The 24174-nt window shown below is 42.0% G+C and overlaps 1 protein-coding gene across 1 annotated transcript in view; it reads right to left on the bottom strand.

Annotated features, from left to right (window-relative positions):
- Positions 1–20686, bottom strand: part of LOC306928452 (calcium uniporter protein, mitochondrial-like) — a 29755-nt gene extending 9069 nt beyond the window's left edge. Inside the window, exons 1-5 of the mRNA XM_079508582.1 lie at positions 20478–20686; positions 18834–18891; positions 5659–5829; positions 2944–3048; positions 1093–1247 (exon numbers count right to left, since the gene is read on the bottom strand). Coding sequence (XP_079364708.1) covers positions 1093–1247; positions 2944–3048; positions 5659–5829; positions 18834–18891; positions 20478–20588 — 600 coding nt within the window. The 5' untranslated portion in view covers positions 20589–20686. The remainder of the gene's footprint in view (positions 1–1092; positions 1248–2943; positions 3049–5658; positions 5830–18833; positions 18892–20477) is intronic.
- Between the last annotated feature and the right edge of the window lie 3488 nt (positions 20687–24174).

Genomic DNA, 24174 nt, shown 5'->3' with positions numbered 1-24174 from the left:
CAAATTAAATCTATGGAACAATTGCTGACAATGAGCGGTACTCATAATTAAAACGGGTCAGAACAGGCCGTGGCATTTAATTAATAACGTTATACCTTCATGTTATGATATGTTATGTTAATAAAGTTATACTTTCAAACGTTCTCCAAAGTGGAAATATCAGATCTACAGGTTCACAACTCTATAGCAAATCTATATAAGCTCGCTGAGCTTATAGATTCGCTTTTTTTACAATTTTTCCAACAGATCCAAAAATAATTGCAATCATCTTATTTATGTATGTATTGTATAACCCTGTCTCTTGGTGCCCAAGACAAATTTCCCCTCGGAGACAATAAAGGCGAATTGAATTGAATTGAATTGAATTGAATTGAACAAGAGAGACTCGGAGTAGAACCGCTGCTCCTTCGCCTGGAAAGGAGCCAGCTTAGGTGGTTCGGGCATCTGGTTAGGATGCCTCTCGGGCAGGTCCTCGATGCACGTCCCACTGGGAGGAGACCCCGGGGCAGACCAAGGATCACGTCCCACTGGGAGGAGACCCCGGGGCAGACCAAGGATCACGTCCCACTGGGAGGAGACCCCGGGGCAGACCAAGGATCACGTCCCACTGGGAGGAGACCCCGGGGCAGACCAAGGATCACGTCCCACTGGGAGGAGACCCCGGGGCAGACCAAGGATCACGTCCCACTGGGAGGAGACCCCGGGGCAGACCAAGGATCACGTCCCACTGGGAGGAGACCCCGGGGCAGACCAAGGATCACGTCCCACTGGGAGGAGACCCCGGGGCAGACCAAGGCGCAGTTGGAGGAAACACATCGACTCACTGGCCTTGGAACGTCTCGGGATCCCCCAGGAGGAAGTCACTAATGTTGCTCTGGAGAGGGAAGTCTGGAGCTCTCTGGTGGAGCTGTTTCCCCCGCGACCCGACTACGGATAAGCGGTTGAAGATGGATGGATGGATTGAATTGAATTGATTAATATTTGCGATAATTGTTCACAGGCCTACGACGTCCGTCCGTGCATGCGTGTACGCATGAGTGCGTTTGGATACCTTCTCCATGGGGGCGTGCGTGCGCGTGCGTGTGCACGTACCTTCTCCATGGGGGCCAGTCTCTGCGTGAGGTCATCCAGCTGTTGCAGCAGCTGTGTGTGTGTGGTCAGCTGGTGCTGAGGCATGTGGAGCGCAGCGTGCAACATCTGGACCACGCTCTTCATGTCGTCCAGACCCGTCACGTGTTCATGAGACTCTGAGTGACAGAGAGACAAACCACACGTGTTCATGAGACTCTGAGAGACAGAGAGACAAACCACACGTGTTCATGAGACTCTGAGTGACAGAGAGACAAACCACACGTGTTCATGAGACTCTGAGCGACAGAGAGACAAACCACACGTGTTCATGAGACTCTGAGTGACAGAGAGACAAACCACACGTGTTCATGAGACTCTGAGTGACAGAGAGACAAACCACACGTGTTCATGAGACTCTGAGTGACAGAGAGACAAACCACACGTGTTCGTGAGACTCTGAGTGACAGAGAGACAAACCACACGTGTTCATGAGACTCTGAGTGACAGAGAGACAAACCACACGTGTTCATGAGACTCTGAGTGACAGAGAGACAAACCACACGTGTTCGTGAGACTCTGAGTGACAGAGAGACAAACCACACGTGTTCATGAGACTCTGAGTGACAGAGAGACAAACCACACGTGTTCATGAGACTCTGAGTGACAGAGAGACAAACCACACGTGTTCATGAGACTCTGAGTGACAGAGAGACAAACCACACGTGTTCATGAGACTGAGTGACAGAGAGACAAACCACACGTGTTCATGAGACTCTGAGTGACAGAGAGACAAACCACACGTGTTCATGAGACTCTGAGTGACAGAGAGACAAACCACACGTGTTTGTGAGAGGAACGCCAGGAACGCCAGGAACGTAAAAAAAACCTGGTGTAACCTTCGATAGCAACCTTAACCCATTTTGGGCGGGAACCCCTTTTGGTGTTTTAAACATTATGTTATAATTTAGCTATTGAAAAATAGCAGATCTACAAGCTCATATCGCACCACCGAGTGGCGCGCTACGAGCTTGTAGGTCTGCTATTTTTGAAAAATCGTGAAAATATTTATTTCAGAAAACTGGAGGATTTAGAAGATTTTTTTTAAATTTCGAGGTCAGGCCTGAATGGGTTAAACTCCACAAACGGATCAGCTCCGTAGTTAAAGCCAGCTTTTATCAACTCCGACTCCTGTCTAGAATCGAGGCCTACCTCTCCCCATCCAACCTGGAAAGGCTAATCCATGCCTTCATCACTACTAGGTTAGACTACTGCAATTCCCTTTACGTAGGACTGGACCAAACGGCTCTTAGGCATCTGCAGCTGCTGCAGAATGCTGCCGCCCGCCGGTCCTATAGCCTCCCTCCACTGGCTTCCTGTCCGGTCCTATAGCCTCCCTCCACTGGCTTCCTGTCCGGTCCTATAGCCTCCCTCCACTGGCTTCCTGTCCGGTCCTATAGTCTCCCTCCACTGGCTTCCTGTCCGGTCCTATAGCCTCCCTCCACTGGCTTCCTGTCCGGTCCTATAGCCTCCCTCCACTGGCTTCCTGTCCGGTCCTATAGCCTCCCTCCACTGGCTTCCTGTCCGGTCCTATAGCCTCCCTCCACTGGCTTCCTGTCCGGTCCTATAGCCTCCCTCCACTGGCTTCCTGTCCGGTCCTAGCCTCCCTCCACTGGCTTCCTGTCCGGTCCTATAGCCTCCCTCCACTGGCTTCCTGTCCGGTCCTATAGCCTCCCTCCACTGGCTTCCTGTCCGGTCCTATAGCCTCCCTCCACTGGCTTCCTGTCCGGTCCTATAGCCTCCCTCCACTGGCTTCCTGTCCATTTTAGAATCGATTTTAAGATTTTGCTATTTGTTTTTAAAGTGCATGTATACCTCGCCCAGGAACGTGCACGTTGTAGCTGGTGTTGTTGATGATCAGCTGGAAATCTGAGTCCAACACTGTGTCCATCAACGTAGTGGAAGACACCCTGTTACCATCTGAGAGAGAGACATAGACACTGTGTTACCATCTGAGAGAGAGAGAGACACCCTGTTACCGTCTGAGAGAGAGACATAGACACTGTGTTACCATCTGAGAGAGAGAGAGACACCCTGTTACCGTCTGAGAGAGAGAGAGACACCCTGTTACCGTCTGAGAGAGAGAGAGAGACACCCTGTTACCGTCTGAGAGAGAGAGAGACACCCTGTTACCGTCTGAGAGAGAGACATAGACACTGTGTTACCATCTGAGAGAGAGAGAGACACCCTGTTACCGTCTGAGAGAGAGAGAGACACCCTGTTACCGTCTGAGAGAGAGAGAGACACCCTGTTACCGTCTGAGAGAGAGAGACACCCTGTTACCGTCAGAGAGAGAGAGAGAGACACCCTGTTACCGTCTGAGAGAGAGAGAGACACCCTGTTACCGTCTGAGAGAGAGACATAGACACTGTGTTACCATCTGAGAGAGAGAGAGACACCCTGTTACCGTCTGAGAGAGAGAGACACCCTGTTACCGTCTGAGAGAGAGAGAGAGACACCCTGTTACCGTCTGAGAGAGAGAGACACCCTGTTACCGTCTGAGAGAGAGAGACACCCTGTTACCGTCTGAGAGAGAGAGAGACACCCTGTTACCGTCTGAGAGAGAGACATAGACACTGTGTTACCATCTGAGAGAGAGAGAGACACCCTGTTACCGTCTGAGAGAGAGACATAGACACTGTGTTACCATCTGAGAGAGAGAGAGACACCCTGTTACCGTCTGAGAGAGAGAGAGAGAGAGACACCCTGTTACCGTCTGAGAGAGAGAGACACCCTGTTACCGTCTGAGAGAGAGAGACACCCTGTTACCGTCTGAGAGAGAGAGAGACACCCTGTTACCGTCTGAGAGAGAGAGAGACACCCTGTTACCGTCTGAGAGAGAGAGAGACACCCTGTTACCGTCTGAGAGAGAGACATAGACACTGTGTTACCATCTGAGAGAGAGAGAGACCCTGTTACCGTCTGAGAGAGAGACACCCTGTTACCGTCTGAGAGAGAGAGACACCCTGTTACCGTCTGAGAGAGAGAGACACCCTGTTACCGTCTGAGAGAGAGAGACACCCTGTTACCATCTGAGAGAGAGACACCCTGTTACCGTCTGAGAGAGAGAGAGACACCCTGTTACCGTCTGAGAGAGAGACACCCTGTTACCGTCTGAGAGAGAGACATAGACACTGTGTTACCATCTGAGAGAGAGAGACACCCTGTTACCGTCTGAGAGAGAGAGCGAGACACCCTGTTACCGTCTGAGAGAGAGACACCCTGTTACCGTCTGAGAGAGAGAGAGACACCCTGTTACCGTCTGAGAGAGAGAGAGACACCCTGTTACCGTCTGAGAGAGAGAGAGACACCCTGTTACCGTCTGAGAGAGAGAGACCCTGTTACCGTCTGAGAGCACCCGCTTCGATCGGGATCAGTGTATTGAAACGGGGAAAATCAGGTGCAATCAGGCCTTTCAATAGACTGAGTAGACGTCTACCCGTCTACTCAGGTGCTCAGTAGGTTGATTCCTTCCGATTGTGTCGGTTGATCTGTGCAGTTTAATGCATCGCATGCAGCTACTGGAGCGGTGCCGTGTCGTTAGTCAGAAGGTTCCTTGTTCCGAAATTACTATCCCTATCTCTAATCCTAACCTAAACATAACCGCAAGCACGGGAGCAGTGCATCTCTAATCCTAACCTAAACATAACCGCAAGCACGGGAGCAGTGCATGTTCGATGTTACGGCTGCATTGAAAGGAATGATCACCTACTGAGCTCCAGTAGCTGCATGCGATGCATTAAACTGCACAGATCAACCGACACAATCGGAAGGAATCAACCTACTGAGCACCTGAGTAGACGGGTAGACGTCTACTCAGTCTATTGAAAGGCCTGATTGCACCTGATTTTCCCCGTTTCAATACACTGATCCCATTCGAAGCGGGAGCTGAGAGAGAGAGAGAGACACCCTGTTACCGTCTGAGAGAGAGAGAGACACCCTGTTACCGTCTGAGAGAGAGAGAGACACCCTGTTACCGTCTGAGAGAGAGACACCCTGTTACCATCTGAGAGAGAGACATAGAGAGAGACAGAGAGAGAGAGAGACAGAGACAGAGAGAGACAGAGAGAGAGACAGAGAGAGAGACAGAGAGAGAGAGACAGAGTGAGAGACAGAGAGGAGCCAAATAATTAAGTGTGTGTGTGTGTGTGTGTGTGTGTGTGTGTGTGTGTGTGTGTGTGTGTGTGTGTGTGTGTGTGTGTGTGTGTGTGTGTGTGTGTGTGTGCGTGCGCGTGCGCGCGTGTGTGTGTGTGTGTTTGCATAGAGCTTAAAAAATGTTACATAGCGATTCATTGTCCAACTAATAGTTGTGATTAATGATGTAATTATGTTTGTGTCGTTGAACATATGAATATAAATGACATTCTGTTTGTCTTTTAGTCTTTGAAGTTGCACAGGGTCGTTACGACACACAACCTAAACATCCCAAATGACTGACATGTTTAACATGTTTTAACATGCCTACACGCTGTGTGTGGGGTACCACAGTGTTGTATATTAGCTGTGTTTAGCAGTACCACGGTGTCATACCTGCGTTCAGCAGTACCACAGCGTCAGCCCCAGGGTCCTCGGCCTGGATGTCCCGTATGAAGCACCCAGCGGTCATCAGCATGGGACGGATGGAGAACAGACACACCTCCCCTCTGGACGGGAGAGGGACAGACAGGACGGGACGGCCATACCGGTAGCAGACAGACAGGTCTGAGGGACAGACAGACAGACAGGTCAGAGGGACAGACAGACAGACAGGTCTGATGGACAGACAGACATACAGGTCAGAGGTCCAGACAGACAGACAGACAGACAGACAGACAGACAGGACGGGACGGCCATACCGATAGCAGACAGACAGGTCTGAGGGACAGACAGACAGACAGACAGACAGGATGGGACGGCCATACCGATAGCAGAAAGACAGGTCTGAGGGACAGACAGACAGACAGGTCAGAGGGACAGACAGACATACAGGTCAGAGGTCCAGACAGACAGACAGACAGACAGACAGGACGGGACGGCCATACCGATAGCAGACAGACAGGTCTGAGGGACAGACAGACAGACAGGACGGGGCGACCATACCGATAGCAGACAGACAGGTCTGAGGGACAGACAGACAGACAGGTCAGAGGGACAGACAGGACGGCGTGGCCAGTCGTTCTGAAAGGGGGCGGGACTGCGACGCTCTATTGACGATATGCACACGGCGGCCATCTTGCCAGCAAGGTGCTAACTAGGTGCAACGAGTCAACGACCCATGTAGACAGCCCATTCATCTAAACTGAAAGGTCCTATTTAATTGTATTAAACAACGTCAAACTCACCAACATTGCAGCTGTATGAAAAGTTTGAATTATCGTTTTACAATCTGCAATGTGTTTGTTTCATAAAAATCTACCGTAGACATGTCATAAACTATACTTCCTGTCAAGAAATTCCTTGCAGAAGATGAAGTGTCAGAGTTTGGAAGCGCTCGTTATCAGTAAAGCAACCTCCTGCTGCCTTCTGCATTATGTGCACATTCTAAACAGGTGGTACACATGGGGCCGTTGAGTGATAGTCAACGAGCGCTTCCAAACTCCAATAATCTGCAAGGAGGTAGTAGCTCATAACATATCTACAGTGGATTTCTGAGTGGTGTAAACCACTCCTACAACTGGCTTTGTTAGTTTACGTGTCTGTCTGTTTGTCTGTCTGTCTGTTCGTACCAAAAAATGAGCATGGTTGCTATGGTCAGCCAGTTCACACGGGTGTGATTTCATTACGTCAGACATTACGTCAGACCACAGCTGATCAGTCTATATAAGACCTTACACCACTCAGTTCACACGGGTGTGATTTTTATTAAACAAACACATTGCAGATAGAAAGAGGATAATTCAAGCTTTCCGTACAGCTGGTGAGTTTGACGTTGTTTAATACAATTAGGTAGGACTTTTCTGTTTGGATGAATGGGCTGTCAATGGGAAGTTGCACCTAGTTAGCACCTTGCTGACAAGATGGCCGCCGTGTGCTTTAATATCATCAATATTATCACCCACAGCTACACTGACCGTGTGCCAAAGATGACGAATTCTATTTAAAATCATCACTTCCATCATTCATCAGCATCATGTCCTACTCATATACAACCTAAACATGTCCTACTCATACAACCTAAACATGTCCTACTCATATACAACCTAAACATGTCCTACTCATACAACCTAAACATGTCCTACTCATACAACCTAAACATGTCCTACTCATACAACCTAAACATGTCCTACTCATATACAACCTAAACATGTCCTACTCATATGTACAACCTAAACATGTCCTACTCATACAACCTAAACATGTCCTACTCATATGTACAACCTAAACATGTCCTACTCATATACAACCTAAACATGTCCTACTCTTATACAACCTAAACATGTCCTACTCATATACAACCTAAACATGTCCTACTCATACAACCTAAACATGTCCTACTCATATACAACCTAAACATATCCTACTCATACAACCTAAACATGTCCTACTCATATACAACCTAAACATGTCCTACTCATATACAACCTAAACATATCCTACTCATACAACCTAAACATATCCTACTCATATACAACCTAAACATATCCTACTCATATACAACCTAAACATATCCTACTCATATACAACCTTAACATGTCCTACTCATACTCATACAACCTAAACATGTCCTACTCATACAACCTAAACATGTCCTACTCATACAACCTAAACATGTCCTACTCATACAACCTAAACATGTCCTACTCATACAACCTAAACATGTCCTACTCATACAACCTAAACATGTCCTACTCATACAACCTAAACATGTCCTACTCATACAAAATAAACATGTCCTACTCATGTGTACAAACTAAACATGTCCTACTCATATGTACAAAATAAACATGTCCTACTCATGCAACCTAAACATGTCCTACTCATACAACCTAAACATGTCCTACTCATACAACCTAAACATGTCCTACTCATGTGTACAACCTAAACATGTCCTACTCATATACAACCTAAACATGTCCTACTCATACAACCTAAACATGTCCTACTCATACAACCTAAACATGTCCTACTCATACAACCTAAACATGTCCTACTCATATGTACAACCTAAACATGTCCTACTCATATGTACAACCTAAACATGTCCTACTCATATGTACAACCTAAACATGTCCTACTCATATGTACAATCTAAACATGTCCTACTCATATGTACAACCTAAACATGTCCTACTCATGTGTACAACCTAAACATGTCCTACTCATATGTACAACCTAAACATGTCCTACTCATGTGTACAACCTAAACATGTCCTACTCATATGTACAATCTAAACATATCCTACTCATGTGTACAATCTAAACATGTCCTACTCATATGTACAATCTAAACATGTCCTACTCATGTGTACAATCTAAACATGTCCTACTCATGTGTACAACCTAAACATGTCCTACTCATATGTACAATCTAAACATGTCCTACTCATATACAACCTAAACATGTCCTACTCATACAACCTAAACATGTCCTACTCATACAACCTAAACATGTCCTACTCATGTGTACAATCTAAACATGTCCTACTCATATGTACAACCTAAACATGTCCTACTCATATACAACCTAAACATGTCCTACTCATACAACCTAAACATGTCCTACTCATATGTACAACCTAAACATGTCCTACTCATATACAACCTAAACATGTCCTACTCATATGTACAACCTAAACATGTCCTACTCATATACAACCTAAACATGTCCTACTCATATACAACCTAAACATGTCCTACTCATATACAACCTAAACATGTCCTACTCATACAACCTAAACATGTCCTACTCATGTGTAGGCCTACAACCTAAACATGTCCTACTCATGTGTAGGCCTACAACCTAAACATGTCCTACTCATATGTACAACCTAAACATGTCCTACTCATGTGTACAACCTAAACATGTCCTACCCATATGTACAATCTAAACATGTCCTACTCATGTGTACAATCTAAACATGTCCTACTCATGTGTACAATCTAAACATGTCCTACTCATATGTACAATCTAAACATGTCCTACTCATGTGTACAATCTAAACATGTCCTACTCATGTGTACAACCTTAACATGTCCTACTCATATACAACCTAAACATGTCCTACTCATATACAACCTAAACATGTCCTACTCATACAACCTAAACATGTCCTACTCATGTGTAGGCCTACAACCTAAACATGTCCTACTCATGTGTAGGCCTACAACCTAAACATGTCCTACTCATGTGTAGGCCTACAACCTAAACATGTCCTACTCATGTGTAGGCCTACAACCTAAACATGTCCTACTCATACAACCTAAACATGTCCTACTCATGTGTAGGCCTACAACCTAAACATGTCCTACTCATGTGTAGGCCTACAACCTAAACATGTCCTACTCATATGTACAACCTAAACATGTCCTACTCATGTGTACAACCTAAACATGTCCTACTCATATGTACAACCTAAACATGTCCTACTCATGTGTACAACCTAAACATGTCCTACTCATATGTACAATCTAAACATGTCCTACTCATATACAACCTAAACATGTCCTACTCATACAACCTAAACATGTCCTACTCATACAACCTAAACATGTCCTACTCATGTGTACAATCTAAACATGTCCTACTCATATGTACAACCTAAACATGTCCTACTCATATACAACCTAAACATGTCCTACTCATACAACCTAAACATGTCCTACTCATACAACCTAAACATGTCCTACTCATGTGTACAAACTAAACATGTCCTACTCATGTGTACAAACTAAACATGTCCTACTCATGCAACCTAAACATGTACTACTCATACAACCTAAACATGTCCTACTCATACAACCTAAACATGTCCTACTCATATGTACAACCTAAACATGTCCTACTCATATACAACCTAAACATGTCCTACTCATATGTACAACCTAAACATGTCCTACTCATATACAACCTAAACATGTCCTACTCATATACAACCTAAACATGTCCTACTCATATACAACCTAAACATGTCCTACTCATACAACCTAAACATGTCCTACTCATGTGTAGGCCTACAACCTAAACATGTCCTACTCATGTGTAGGCCTACAACCTAAACATGTCCTACTCATATGTACAACCTAAACATGTCCTACTCATGTGTACAACCTAAACATGTCCTACCCATATGTACAATCTAAACATGTCCTACTCATGTGTACAATCTAAACATGTCCTACTCATGTGTACAATCTAAACATGTCCTACTCATATGTACAATCTAAACATGTCCTACTCATGTGTACAATCTAAACATGTCCTACTCATGTGTACAACCTTAACATGTCCTACTCATATACAACCTAAACATGTCCTACTCATATACAACCTAAACATGTCCTACTCATACAACCTAAACATGTCCTACTCATGTGTAGGCCTACAACCTAAACATGTCCTACTCATGTGTAGGCCTACAACCTAAACATGTCCTACTCATGTGTAGGCCTACAACCTAAACATGTCCTACTCATGTGTAGGCCTACAACCTAAACATGTCCTACTCATACAACCTAAACATGTCCTACTCATGTGTAGGCCTACAACCTAAACATGTCCTACTCATGTGTAGGCCTACAACCTAAACATGTCCTACTCATATGTACAACCTAAACATGTCCTACTCATGTGTACAACCTAAACATGTCCTACTCATATGTACAACCTAAACATGTCCTACTCATGTGTACAACCTAAACATGTCCTACTCATATGTACAATCTAAACATGTCCTACTCATATACAACCTAAACATGTCCTACTCATACAACCTAAACATGTCCTACTCATACAACCTAAACATGTCCTACTCATGTGTACAATCTAAACATGTCCTACTCATATGTACAACCTAAACATGTCCTACTCATATACAACCTAAACATGTCCTACTCATACAACCTAAACATGTCCTACTCATACAACCTAAACATGTCCTACTCATGTGTACAAACTAAACATGTCCTACTCATGCAACCTAAACATGTACTACTCATACAACCTAAACATGTCCTACTCATACAACCTAAACATGTCCTACTCATATGTACAACCTAAACATGTCCTACTCATATACAACCTAAACATGTCCTACTCATATGTACAACCTAAACATGTCCTACTCATATACAACCTAAACATGTCCTACTCATATACAACCTAAACATGTCCTACTCATATACAACCTAAACATGTCCTACTCATACAACCTAAACATGTCCTACTCATGTGTAGGCCTACAACCTAAACATGTCCTACTCATATGTACAACCTAAACATGTCCTACTCATGTGTACAACCTAAACATGTCCTACTCACATGTACAATCTAAACATGTCCTACTCATGTGTACAATCTAAACATGTCCTACTCATGTGTAGGCCTACAACCTAAACATGTCCTACTCATATGTACAATCTAAACATGTCCTACTCATGTGTACAACCTAAACATGTCCTACTCATATGTACAATCTAAACATGTCCTACTCATATACAACCTAAACATGTCCTACTCATACAACCTAAACATGTCCTACTCATATGTACAATCTAAACATGTCCTACTCATGTGTACAATCTAAACATGTCCTACTCATGTGTACAACCTAAACATGTCCTACTCATATGTACAATCTAAACATGTCCTACTCATATACAACCTAAACATGTCCTACTCATACAACCTAAACATGTCCTACTCATGTGTACAATCTAAACATGTCCTACTCATATGTACAATCTAAACATGTCCTACTCATATACAACCTAAACATGTCCTACTCATACAATCTAAACATGTCCTACTCATACAACCTAAACATGTCCTACTCATGTGTACAACCTAAACATGTCCTACTCATATGTACAATCTAAACATGTCCAACTCATGTGTACAACCTAAACATGTCCTACTCATATGTACAACCTAAACATGTCCTACTCATATGTACAACCTAAACATGTCCTACTCATATGTACAACCTAAACATGTCCTACTCATGTGTACAGACTAAACATATCCTAAACTAAACATGTCTTAATCATGTGTACAAAGCCTGCTTGAATAAATACTGTGACAGTACAATACATATAGTTTATATGTATACTTTCATTATATAGATATTCCACGGTTACATTCTTAGCTTACGCATGTTTCATGATAACTACTTTTTATGTATGTGATGTATTGCCATGCTTTCTGTCCTTGCTTAATGTAAATCGCTCTGGATTAAGAGCGTCTGATAAATGCCTAAATTGTAATTGTACTGTCTGCTCCTCGTGCTCTAACATTTATAACCAGACTTCCATTTAGAGACGGTCCTAAACAGATTTATAACCTGACTTCCATTTAGAGACGTTCCTAAACAGATTTATAACCAGACTTCCATTTAGAGACGCTCCTAAACAGATTTATAACCAGACTTCCATTTAGAGACGGTCCTAAACAGATTTATAACCAGACTTCCATTTAGAGACGGTCCTAAACAGATTTATAACCAGACTTCCATTTAGAGACGCTCCTAAACAGATTTATAACAGACTTCCATTTAGAGACGGTCCTAAACAGATTTATAACCAGACTTCCATTTAGAGACGTTCCTAAACAGATTTATAACCAGACTTCCATTTAGAGACGCTCCTAAACAGATTTATAACCAGACTTCCATTTAGAGACGGTCCTAAACAGATTTATAACAGACTTCCATTTAGAGACGGTCCTAAACAGATTTATAACAGACTTCCATTTAGAGACGTTCCTAAACAGATTTATAACCAGACTTCCATTTAGAGACGGTCCTAAACAGATTTATAACAGACTTCCATTTAGAGACGGTCCTAAACAGATTTATAACCAGACTTCCATTTAGAGACGGTCCTAAACAGATTTATAACAGACTTCCATTTAGAGACGGTCCTAAACAGATTTATAACCTGACTTCCATTTAGAGACGCTCCTAAACAGATTTATAACAGACTTCCATTTAGAGACGGTCCTAAACAGATTTATAACCAGACTTCCATTTAGAGACGGTCCTAAACAGATTAATAACCAGACTTCCATTTAGAGACGGTCCTAAACAGATTTATAACAGACTTCCATTTAGAGACGTTCCTAAACAGATTTATAACAGACTTCCATTTAGAGACGGTCCTAAACAGATTTATAACCAGACTTCCATTTAGAGACGGTCCTAAACAGATTTATAACAGACTTCCATTTAGAGACGTTCCTAAACAGATTTATAACCAGACTTCCATTTAGAGACGGTCCTAAACAGATTTATAACCAGACTTCCATTTAGAGACGGTCCTAAACAGATTTATAACCAGACTTCCATTTAGAGACGCTCCTAAACAGATTTATAACCAGACTTCCATTTAGAGACGTTCCTAAACAGATTTATAACAGACTTCCATTTAGAGACGGTCCTAAACAGATTTATAACAGACTTCCATTTAGAGACGGTCCTAAACAGATTTATAACAGACTTCCATTTAGAGACGGTCCTAAACAGATTTATAACCAGACTTCCATTTAGAGACGCTCCTAAACAGATTTATAACCAGACTTCCATTTAGAGACGGTCCTAAACAGATTTATAACCAGACTTCTATTTAGAGACGGTCCTAAACAGATTTATAACCAGACTTACATTTAGAGACGGTCCTAAACAGATTTATAACAGACTTCCATTTAGAGACGCTCCTAAACAGATTTATAACAGACTTCCATTTAGAGACGTTCCTAAACAGATTTATAACCAGACTTCCATTTAGAGACGGTCCTAAACAGATTTATAACCAGACTTCCATTTAGAGACGGTCCTAAACAGATTTATAACAGACTTCCATTTAGAGACGGTCCTAAACAGATTTATAACCAGACTTCCATTTAGAGACGTTCCTAAACAGATTTATAACAGACTTCCATTTAGAGACGGTCCTAAACAGATTTATAACAGACTTCCATTTAGAGACGGTCCTAAACAGATTTATAACCAGACTTCCATTTAGAGACGGTCCTAAACAGATTTATAACAGACTTCCATTTAGAGACGCTCCTAAACAGATTTATAACAGACTTCCATTTAGAGACGCTCCTAAACAGATTTATAACAGACTTCCATTTAGAGACGGTCCTAAACAGATTTATAACCAGACTTCCATTTAGAGACGTTCCTAAACAGATTTATAACAGACTTCCATTTAGAGACGGTCCTAAACAGATTTATAACAGACTTCCATTTAGAGACGGTCCTAAACAGATTTATAACCAGACTTCCATTTAGAGACGCTCCTAAACAGATTTATAACCAGACTTCCATTTAGAGACGCTCCTAAACAGATTTATAACCAGACTTCCATTTAGAGACGGTCCTAAACAGATTTATAACAGACTTCCATTTAGAGACGGTCCTAAACAGATTTATAACCAGACTTCCATTTAGAGACGTTCCTAAACAGATTTATAACAGACTTCCATTTAGAGACGTTCCTAAACAGATTTATAACAGACTTCCATTTAGAGACGGTCCTAAACAGATTTATAACCAGACTTCCATTTAGAGACGCTCCTAAACAGATTTATAACCAGACTTCCATTTAGAGACGCTCCTAAACAGATTTATAACAGACTTCCATTTAGAGACGGTCCTAAACAGATTTATAACCAGACTTCTATTTAGAGACGGTCCTAAACAGATTTATAACAGACTTCCATTTAGAGACGCTCCTAAACAGATTTATAACCAGACTTCCATTTAGAGACGGTCCTAAACAGATTTATAACAGACTTCCATTTAGAGACGCTCCTAAACAGATTTATAACCAGACTTCCATTTAGAGACGCTCCTAAACAGATTTATAACAGACTTCCATTTAGAGACGTTCCTAAACAGATTTATAACCAGACTTCCATTTAGAGACGGTCCTAAACAGATTTATAACCAGACTTCCATTTAGAGACGGTCCTAAACAGATTTATAACCAGACTTCCATTTAGAGACGGTCCTAAACAGATTTATAACCAGACTTCCATTTAGAGACGGTCCTAAACAGATTTATAACCAGACTTCCATTTAGAGACGCTCCTAAACAGATTTATAACCAGACTTACATTTAACCCATTTAGACCTGACAAATTCTACAATTGTCTTCTAAATCTTGACAGTTTTCTGAAAAACCCATGTTTCTATGTCGTTCCAGGGACCCCCCAGAAGCAAAGATTTGAGTTAAAAATGTTGGCTCTGAAAGAATATATTCAAATATTTGGGCCACATTTTCACGATTTGAAAAAGATATCAGACCTTTGTAGATCTTTAACTCTTGAGAGTGTGAAATGAAACCAAAGCTATTTAGATTAATTTCAATCTCCCAAAAGTTACATCTGCTTTACTTAATTTACAAGATACATAATTTGAGAATATAGAATAATTGTTATTTTGATCAACAAACTATTCTCTAGTTTTGGGTCTGAGAGGCATTTTAGTTGTGACAGGTTTACTGTTTAGGACCGCCTCTGACCCATTCTGGGTGGGAACCCCTTTTTGTGTTTTAAGAATTATGTTATAGTTTAGCTATTGAAAAATAGCAGATCTACAAGCTCATAGATCTGCTATTAGATAGTAGGTCTGCTATTTTTGAAAAATCGTGAAAATGTGCCTCAAATCTTTGAATATATATTATTACAGAGAGTTGTAACTCAAATATTTGCTTCTGAGAGGTCCCTGGGACAACATATTTTCAAATGGGGGGGCGGAGGCATATTACATATCATTTTTGGGGTCCTTGACATGAAATATTGAGAACCACTGATACACAAACATAAGGTTTTTCAGAAAAATGTCATTGATTTTGAAGACATTTTTTTAATTTTGACATCAGGCCTAAATGTGCTCATTTTGTAACTTCATTATTAATCACAATGTTTTTTTATTCATTGAGGTTTGGCCTTATAGATGGAAATGTGGCTTTTTACTCTGTGCATTTCCTTAGACTATAGTCGTGTAGTCTCAAAGGTAACAGGTACGGTCGCCCCTTATTTTCCATCTCGCCCCACTACTCCACCTAGCTGTAAATACCAAACATAATTCATGTTGGTGATTATATAAAAGGTATTATCATATTAATTTATCATTGTTAAGTTAACTCTGTATATCCACGGGCATAATAGCATGATGATGCCATTACAAAACATGGGCTACATGGAAGGAAATGTGTTTAATAAAACGACATTAACTGCTAGAAGGTCCTGAATTAACTTAATTAAACAGTCACTGTCTCTGTGTCATGTTCTTTCTTAATTTTACAGAGTATAGAGATCGACTACTATACAATCAAATCTGTATACAAGATCATTTCAGATTTCAGAGAGGGAGGGAAATACTAAATTAACTGTTAACTGAGTCATTCCACGAAACCGGTACGATTTGCAGTCCCTCTTACCTTTTTAAGGTGTATTTTATCGATTGAGTCACCAAAATGTATTTTTAAAAGCTTTTTTAATCAATTTAAATGTTCCCTTTAATATTGTGTTTTCTTTCAGTAGACACCCCCTATTTTGTCAAATTTTTCATGTCCCCAATGGCCTTCGATGAAAGTGGATTTGAGATATGACTATTAAAAATGTACAAAAATCCATAAATTATGCCATTCACATATAAATCTATCGGTGCTTTATTGCTGGTCATGTTATAGCATTATATAGCTCTGTCCCCCAATCGCACTCAACCCCGTTACACAAGCCATTCTCCCCTCCATAAGAATACTTAACTGGCCCTTTAGTGACATCACGGACATTAAGTGGCATTCTACAAGTCTTCTGAACAACATGCTACAGAAAGAGGCAATCTCACACCTTATTTTACAATGTTTTAGAGTAATTTATACTCTCACATGTGGTCGTAAAGCATAACAGCTCAACTCTGTTACATGGAATAAAGATAGAAAACAATTATTTGTGAAATTTATGTTTGTTATTTCAACAATATATCTGTTTTTTTTAATCAAATGCATGCCATGTTGTCTCCTCTTAATCACCAAAGGTAGTGTAGTGGCCATCTTCAGTAAAAAATCACCCCGTGTATAACGGGGTTGACACAACCCCGTTATAATTTTCAACCCCGTTATCATATTATTCCATTAAAATTAATTGAATGCCTGAGATGGGAAATTATGTTTTTCTGATAGCTAAAGATGCCCTTAATATTGTGGGGTATTCAGAAAAGTAAAACCTTTCGGTCAAATTAAAAAAAAATAATACTGACATTTTTAGCTTGGACTTTTGTCGTTTTGCTGAGTGTCTGTTGAGTAGCCCTGCTCTGGTCAACAAAGTCCACACCCACAACACCAGAGGGAGCTCAACAAACCATGTACAACCCAGATTCGGCACAAACAACAAGGGACTACATTAATTTCGCTCCTATGCCACCAAAATGTGGAACGCCCTACCGACAGTCATTAAGACATGCAAATCCCGTGACTCCTTCAAAACTGCTCTCAAAGGGCACCTACGGACGGCTGCAATTCGAAACTGGCCCCCGTAAAATCTGAATCCCCCCCCCCACCCCCTTTACCCCCTCACTGTTTATGTTTTTTCCCTTTTTTACCTCCCATGATGATTTCCTGTTTATGGCTAAAGTGTATATTCGTACGCCTCTAAATGTTATGATGAATTTAAAATGGTGGACCCTCTTGTAAACAAGTGTAATGCTTTATGGTGTCGTCCACTCACAGTTAACAGTTTTGTATTGAGTTGTGCTTGAAATGTACTGTAATTCTGCAAACTGTCAATCACAATCAGGTGCCAACGGCCGTTGGTCTTCTGTGAGTACATGTATTGTCTGTCCCGGCGGTCGGTCGTCCAGTCGTAGATACTGGAGACCCGGGGTGTGAAATGAGACCCTTAAGGGTCAGGGGGAAACCCGCCAGGGTCCAGAGGGTACTTGAAAACCACTGACAATAGAGTAGAGTACCCTCGGGTGCAGTACTTAGTTTAAACAGTTTTTGGTCATTTGGTTAGACCAGTCATTAGTCCTACAACTACAACCTATCTACCTGGTTTAGACTAGTCATTGGTTAGACCAGTCATTAGTCCTACAACTACAACCTATCTCAAACCCTCACCTTAAACCTAACCTCCCACGGGGCAGCACACCTAAACCTAACCTTAACCCATGTCTAACCAATGACTAGTCTAAACTAAGTATGAACCCCCCCATTTGATGACATTTAGCCTCTCAGACCCATTTGAGCCACGGACCACCATTTCATGACATTTAGCCTCTCAGACCCAAAACTAAAGAATATTTTGTTTGTTATTCCATGCTGTATTGATTTTGGTACCATTAGGAGGCAAACGTTGATCAATCAAATAACAATTCTTCTACATTCTCTACTGTAGAGACTTAACTAATGTAGATGTTTAACAATAATTTAACTCTTGAGTGTAAAATGAAATGTACCCGGGAGGGTCCATTTCCTTTCATTTTACACTCTCAAGAGTTGAAGTGCGTGCGTGCGTGCGTGCGTGCGTGCGTGCGTGCGTGCGTGTGTGCGTGCGTTACCTGTGTTTGCAGACTGCGTGCTGTATCGGGACAGTAGACACACACTGACTGGACCAGACTAGAGGGACAGAAATGTTACATTATAAACAGTACAGTACAGTACAGTACAGTACAGTACAGTACAGTACAGTACAGTACAGTACAGTACAGTACAGTACAGTACAGTACAGTACAGTACAGTACAGTACAGTACCAGACAGACAGACAGACAGACAGACATTTATAAAGTTTTCAACTTCAAGTGTGTCACAATATCCCATTGCAATATGGGTGTGGTTGCGGAACTGAATGAACGTCTGAGCAGAGAGAGAGAGAGAGAGAGAGAGAGAGAGAGAGAGAGAGAGAGCGAGAGAGAGAGCAGGAGGAAAATACAGAAAAGAGAGCGAGTGGGTGGAGATAGAGAGACATATGCTCTGCAGCTGCATGCCACAACACAACAACAGCTCCAATGCATACCAGTATCTCTCTCTCTCTCTCTCTCTCTCTCTCTCTCTCTCTCTCTCTGTCCACAACACAGCGATCCTAACACATTCAGAATGTGCAGAAGTAGTTTTCCAGTTAAACACCAAAGAGGTTTATTTAGTTTAGTTGGAACAGAAGCTCAGAGATCTCAGTGTGTCTGTCTCCCTGCAGTTACAGCTATGTAAAGAAACATGTCCACCCTGCAGGCGGAGATATCTCCCATCCCAGTGCAGTAACAGAAACATGTCCACCCTGCCCTGCCCACCCTGCAGGCGAAGATATCTCCCTCCCAGTGGCAGTAACATATTGTAACAACTTCTAAAGTTTATTTGAACACTGACTGTAAACCCGTTTTTAATGATGCTAAACACTTAACGACTTTATGTAAAGAGTTAATGTTATCCACCTATAACGATAACTTAACTAAAATAGCCATAATGCTAGAACAAGATCACTATGTCTACGGTATGTAAATGTGATCCACTATAACGACAACGTAACTAAAATAGCTATAGCCTACTACTACAACACGACCACTCAAAACGACCTTATGTAAATGTGATCCACTATAACGACAACGTAACTAAAATAACTATAGCCTACTACTACAACACGACCACTCACAACGACCTTATGTAAATGTGATCCACTATGACGACAACTTGACTAAAATAATGCTAACAATACGTCACTCAGCGACCATGCAGTACTTCACAAGTTACGACAAAAGTTTAACTAATCCTAGAACAATGAGGTCGATCACACTGCGTGAAAAGAGGAGTTAACGGCAATTATGGGCACTAGATTTGCCCGTAAACCTCAAGTTTAGCAGCATATACAGTTAACATACAGTTAATATACAGTCATATACAGTAATATACGGGGGTGATGGTACATTTCGGGAGTTTACCGGAGTTTGTTGGTAAATTTACCGGGTGTTTCCTGGAATATACTCAACCGTATTCCATGCTTTTTGCGCAGTGGATCACCGCTCCAGAATAGCCTATAAATTAAAGTACTAGACTACTAGTTAGGCTACTTGATGTAGTCTACTATACTATCTACTGATGCATGATATGACAAAGTACTATCATAAGTTAACTAGTGTAGGCTAGTTATACTTGATGCAGACTACAAAGTACTATCATTCTAAGTGAACTAAAGCTATAAGTTCTGACTCACCGCCCTGCATTGTGAGGCTCCAGGACTCCGGGTTAGTTTCCTGACGCGGAAACAAGAAGCCAAACCCAGTCTGGATCTGGAAGAAAGTCTCAACAACATGAAACTCATCATGAGATGTTTTTAGTTACAACGGAATGGAATTATTATGTGATCAGATCAAATATACAGTCCAGAAAACAGTAAAGATCATGCGTCCATGTTGACACAGGATGAGACTGTCTGTCTGTCTGTCTGTCTGTCTGTCTGTCTGCTGGAGGGTAGCGGGTAGGGGGCGCCCTCTTGTGGTGAAACAGTTCTATATAGCTTGACTGACATGTCGTGAAAATAAAATGTTATTGAGAAACACTGACTGTTTTAAACAACAATAGAAACGAGTGAAATTCCCTGGCATATCTCTTCAAATGGGGGTCCCTGGCATATCTCTTCAATTGGGGGTCCCTGGCATATCTCTTCAAATGGGGGTCCCTGGCATATCTCTTCAATTGGGGGTCCCTGGCATATCTCTTCAAATGGGGGTCCCTGGCATATCTCTTCAATTGGGGGTCCCTGGCATATCTCTTCAATTGTGGGTCCCTGGCATATCTCTTCAATTGGGGGTCCCTGGCATATCTCTTCAACAAACAATAGTTTTGCACATAATACACTCCTTAGGCTAAAACGGCCAATAGCCGTAATCACAAATGTGATGATGTCAGCACATTTGGGCAAGTAGCTATGGCCGTTTATAGCCCAAGGAGTGTTTTTTGCAAAACTAATGCTTGAAATGGATTCAGCATCATGAAAACCCCCTAGTTTGACATGTCACATGCTACATAAACCATGATGAAATATGGAATATTTTGCCTTCTATAGGTTGTTAATGGTATGGTCACATATTATGCAATTATTAAAATTGCTCAACATATGCAAGTTAGCATCCGGCAGTTTGTACATGCTGGGGACCCATACTAAACATTTATAACATAAAACATTAAGTGTACTCAACATGTCCGGGTTCACATTGGGGCTCTATGGGCTGGCTACTAGACTAAAGCAAGAACAAAAAGCATGGCAATACATCACGTACATAAAAAGTAGCTATTATGAAACATGCGTAAGCTAAGAACGTAACAGTGGAATATCTATATAATGAAACTATACACTATACACAATGATTATATTTATAAATATATGTGTTACTGAATACACAATGATTATATTTATAAATATATGTGTTACTGAATATTAATAGACATGAGGCTACTATCAGAATATCTACCTTTGACTTTGTAGAAGAAAACACACACGCACGCACGCACGCACGCACACACATACACACGCACACACACACACACACAGGAGCTTTTATTGGTATGAGAAAACGTTTACATTGTCAAAGCATAAGTGGAACAAGACAATCAAAATAAAACAATGTCTTATATTCTCTCTCTGTCTCTCTGTCTCTCTGTCTCTCTGTCTCTCTCTCTCTCTCTCTCTCTCTCTCTCTCTCTCTCTCTCTCTCAATTCAATTTCAATTTCAAAAGGCTTTATTGGCATGATACATATGTTCTATACATTGCCAAAGCATACATACGATACAACAAAACAAAAGTCGTGAAAATAAAAGGCTTTATTGGCATGATACATATGTTCTATACATTGCCAAAGCATACATACGATACAACAAAACAAAAGTCAACATTGTGCACACAGAGACAACTCTCTGCGCACACAAAGACAACAACAAACATCCCAACAATAATGAATGAACAACAAGCAATACAGTAACAATGAAAATAAATTAACAAACAGAAACATAACAGCAACTTAATGACCCTGTTCAGACAGATATACCTGTCTCTTCTGTCCACTGGCTGTCCCTCAGTTGATGACAACTCCACACGTATTTTGCTGCCAAAACTGTGCATTTGGACTGTTCTCCCAGAACATATTGAAGTGATGAGTTATTATGGATTCAAATTCTCTCTCTCTCTCTCTCTCTCTCTCTCTCTCTGTGTATCGATGGGTCGTTAAGGCGCACGGTGGCCGCTGGTATCGATGCGCGTGCATGGGGAGGGGGGGGGGGGGGGAGGGGCGTGAATGGATTATAAAAGACACGGACACGAGGGTAGACTGCCACACACACGCAGACACACACACACACGCACTTTATCTTTCACAGACAGAATAACTCCGCATGGAAAAGAATATTGGGAATATTTGGTTCCTATTTTAGTGATTGATTATCCGTCTATACTTCAGCTCGATCTGCTGGTTTTTAAACTTTTTTTTAACCAACTTAAAGCCTCAACAAGGCTTTTTATTATTTGATTTACTATAATTGTGCTAGTTTTATCAACTAGCTGGAACTGGCAGCAGCTTCAACAACACGGACAAAACTCAACCTGGACTTTATCCACTGGGAACCAAACCAAACTACACTATATTAGATTAATTTAAATAATTTAGTGTGATTATTTAAATTCACAAATCAAAACAACACTATTAGACTAATTTAACTCATTTAGTGTACTTATTTAAACCAAACAACACACTAGATTAATTCAAAAATCATTTTTGTGTGATTTATATCTAAACTAAACAAACATAACTTCATTGAAATCATCACTCAGACGCCATGAGAGCGTCGTGGCTCACGGTGCTCGCGGCGCTGCTCGCCGCGGGGGGTGCGTGGCGCAGCGCGGAGGCGCGGCGCGTCAAGCTCAACTCCATCAGGACGCTCGTCCTCAGGGGCGCGCACGAGGACCTCAGGGGCGCGCACGAGCTGGAGGACCGCGCTGCGGGCGCGCGCGTCAACCGCACGAGGCTGCCGTCGTCGATCACGAGCCCCGCCCAGGGGGGCCCCGTCAGGCTGTCAAAGGTACGGTGGACCATTTGTGTTTTATCATCAGGGACAGCAGAGAGTGTTAGAGCTGGGGACGGGGCTGGAATCCCCTAAGAGGGCACTTATGGGCACAAAATAGCTGATCTACAAGCTCTCAACTCGTCGCGCTGCGACCTAACCTTAACCCATGTCTAACCAATGACTAGTCTAAACTAAGTATATATGCACCCTGTGATGGGCTTAAAAGGCCCTTTGATGTCTATGTGTGCACGTCCCTGGTGGGGGGGGGGGAGGGGTGACGTTTTATGCTGTTCTACAAACTGTATTAATTCAATCAATGTTCAATCAATGTGAGACAATAACATTAATTCTGACTCTCTCTCTCTCTATGTCTCTCTCTCTCTCTATGTCTCTCTCTCTCTCTCTCTCTCTCTCTCTCTATGTCTCTCTCTCTCTCTATGTCTCTCTCTCTCTCTCTCTCTAGTTCTACCAGTGCATCAGTGATCTGGAGTGCAGTGAAGGGAGTTTCTGCCACGCCCCCTCTAGACACGCCTACTCTCGCTGCCAATCGTGTCGCAGGAGGAAGAGACGGTGTCAGCGCGACGCCATGTGTTGCCCCGGCAACCACTGCAGCAACAGTAAGATTTATTCATTTATTTATCATTCTTTATTTTTTAACCCATTTAGATCTGACGTCGAAATTTTAATAAAATCTTCTAATTTTTTTAAATACCTACAGTATATGGTTCTCAATATTTCCCCAAAGATTATCTGTAATTGGCCGCCGACCCCCATCACAAAATATATTGTTCCAGGGACCCCTCAGAAGCAAAGATTTGAGCTAAAAACGCTCGCTCCAAAAGAACATATATT

Source organism: Electrona antarctica, assembly GCF_951216825.1.
Source record: "Electrona antarctica genome assembly, chromosome: 8".
NCBI classification, from domain to species: domain Eukaryota; kingdom Metazoa; phylum Chordata; class Actinopteri; order Myctophiformes; family Myctophidae; genus Electrona; species Electrona antarctica.
Note: the sequence above shows the minus strand (reverse complement) of the source record. Positions and strands in the feature narration are given on the sequence as shown.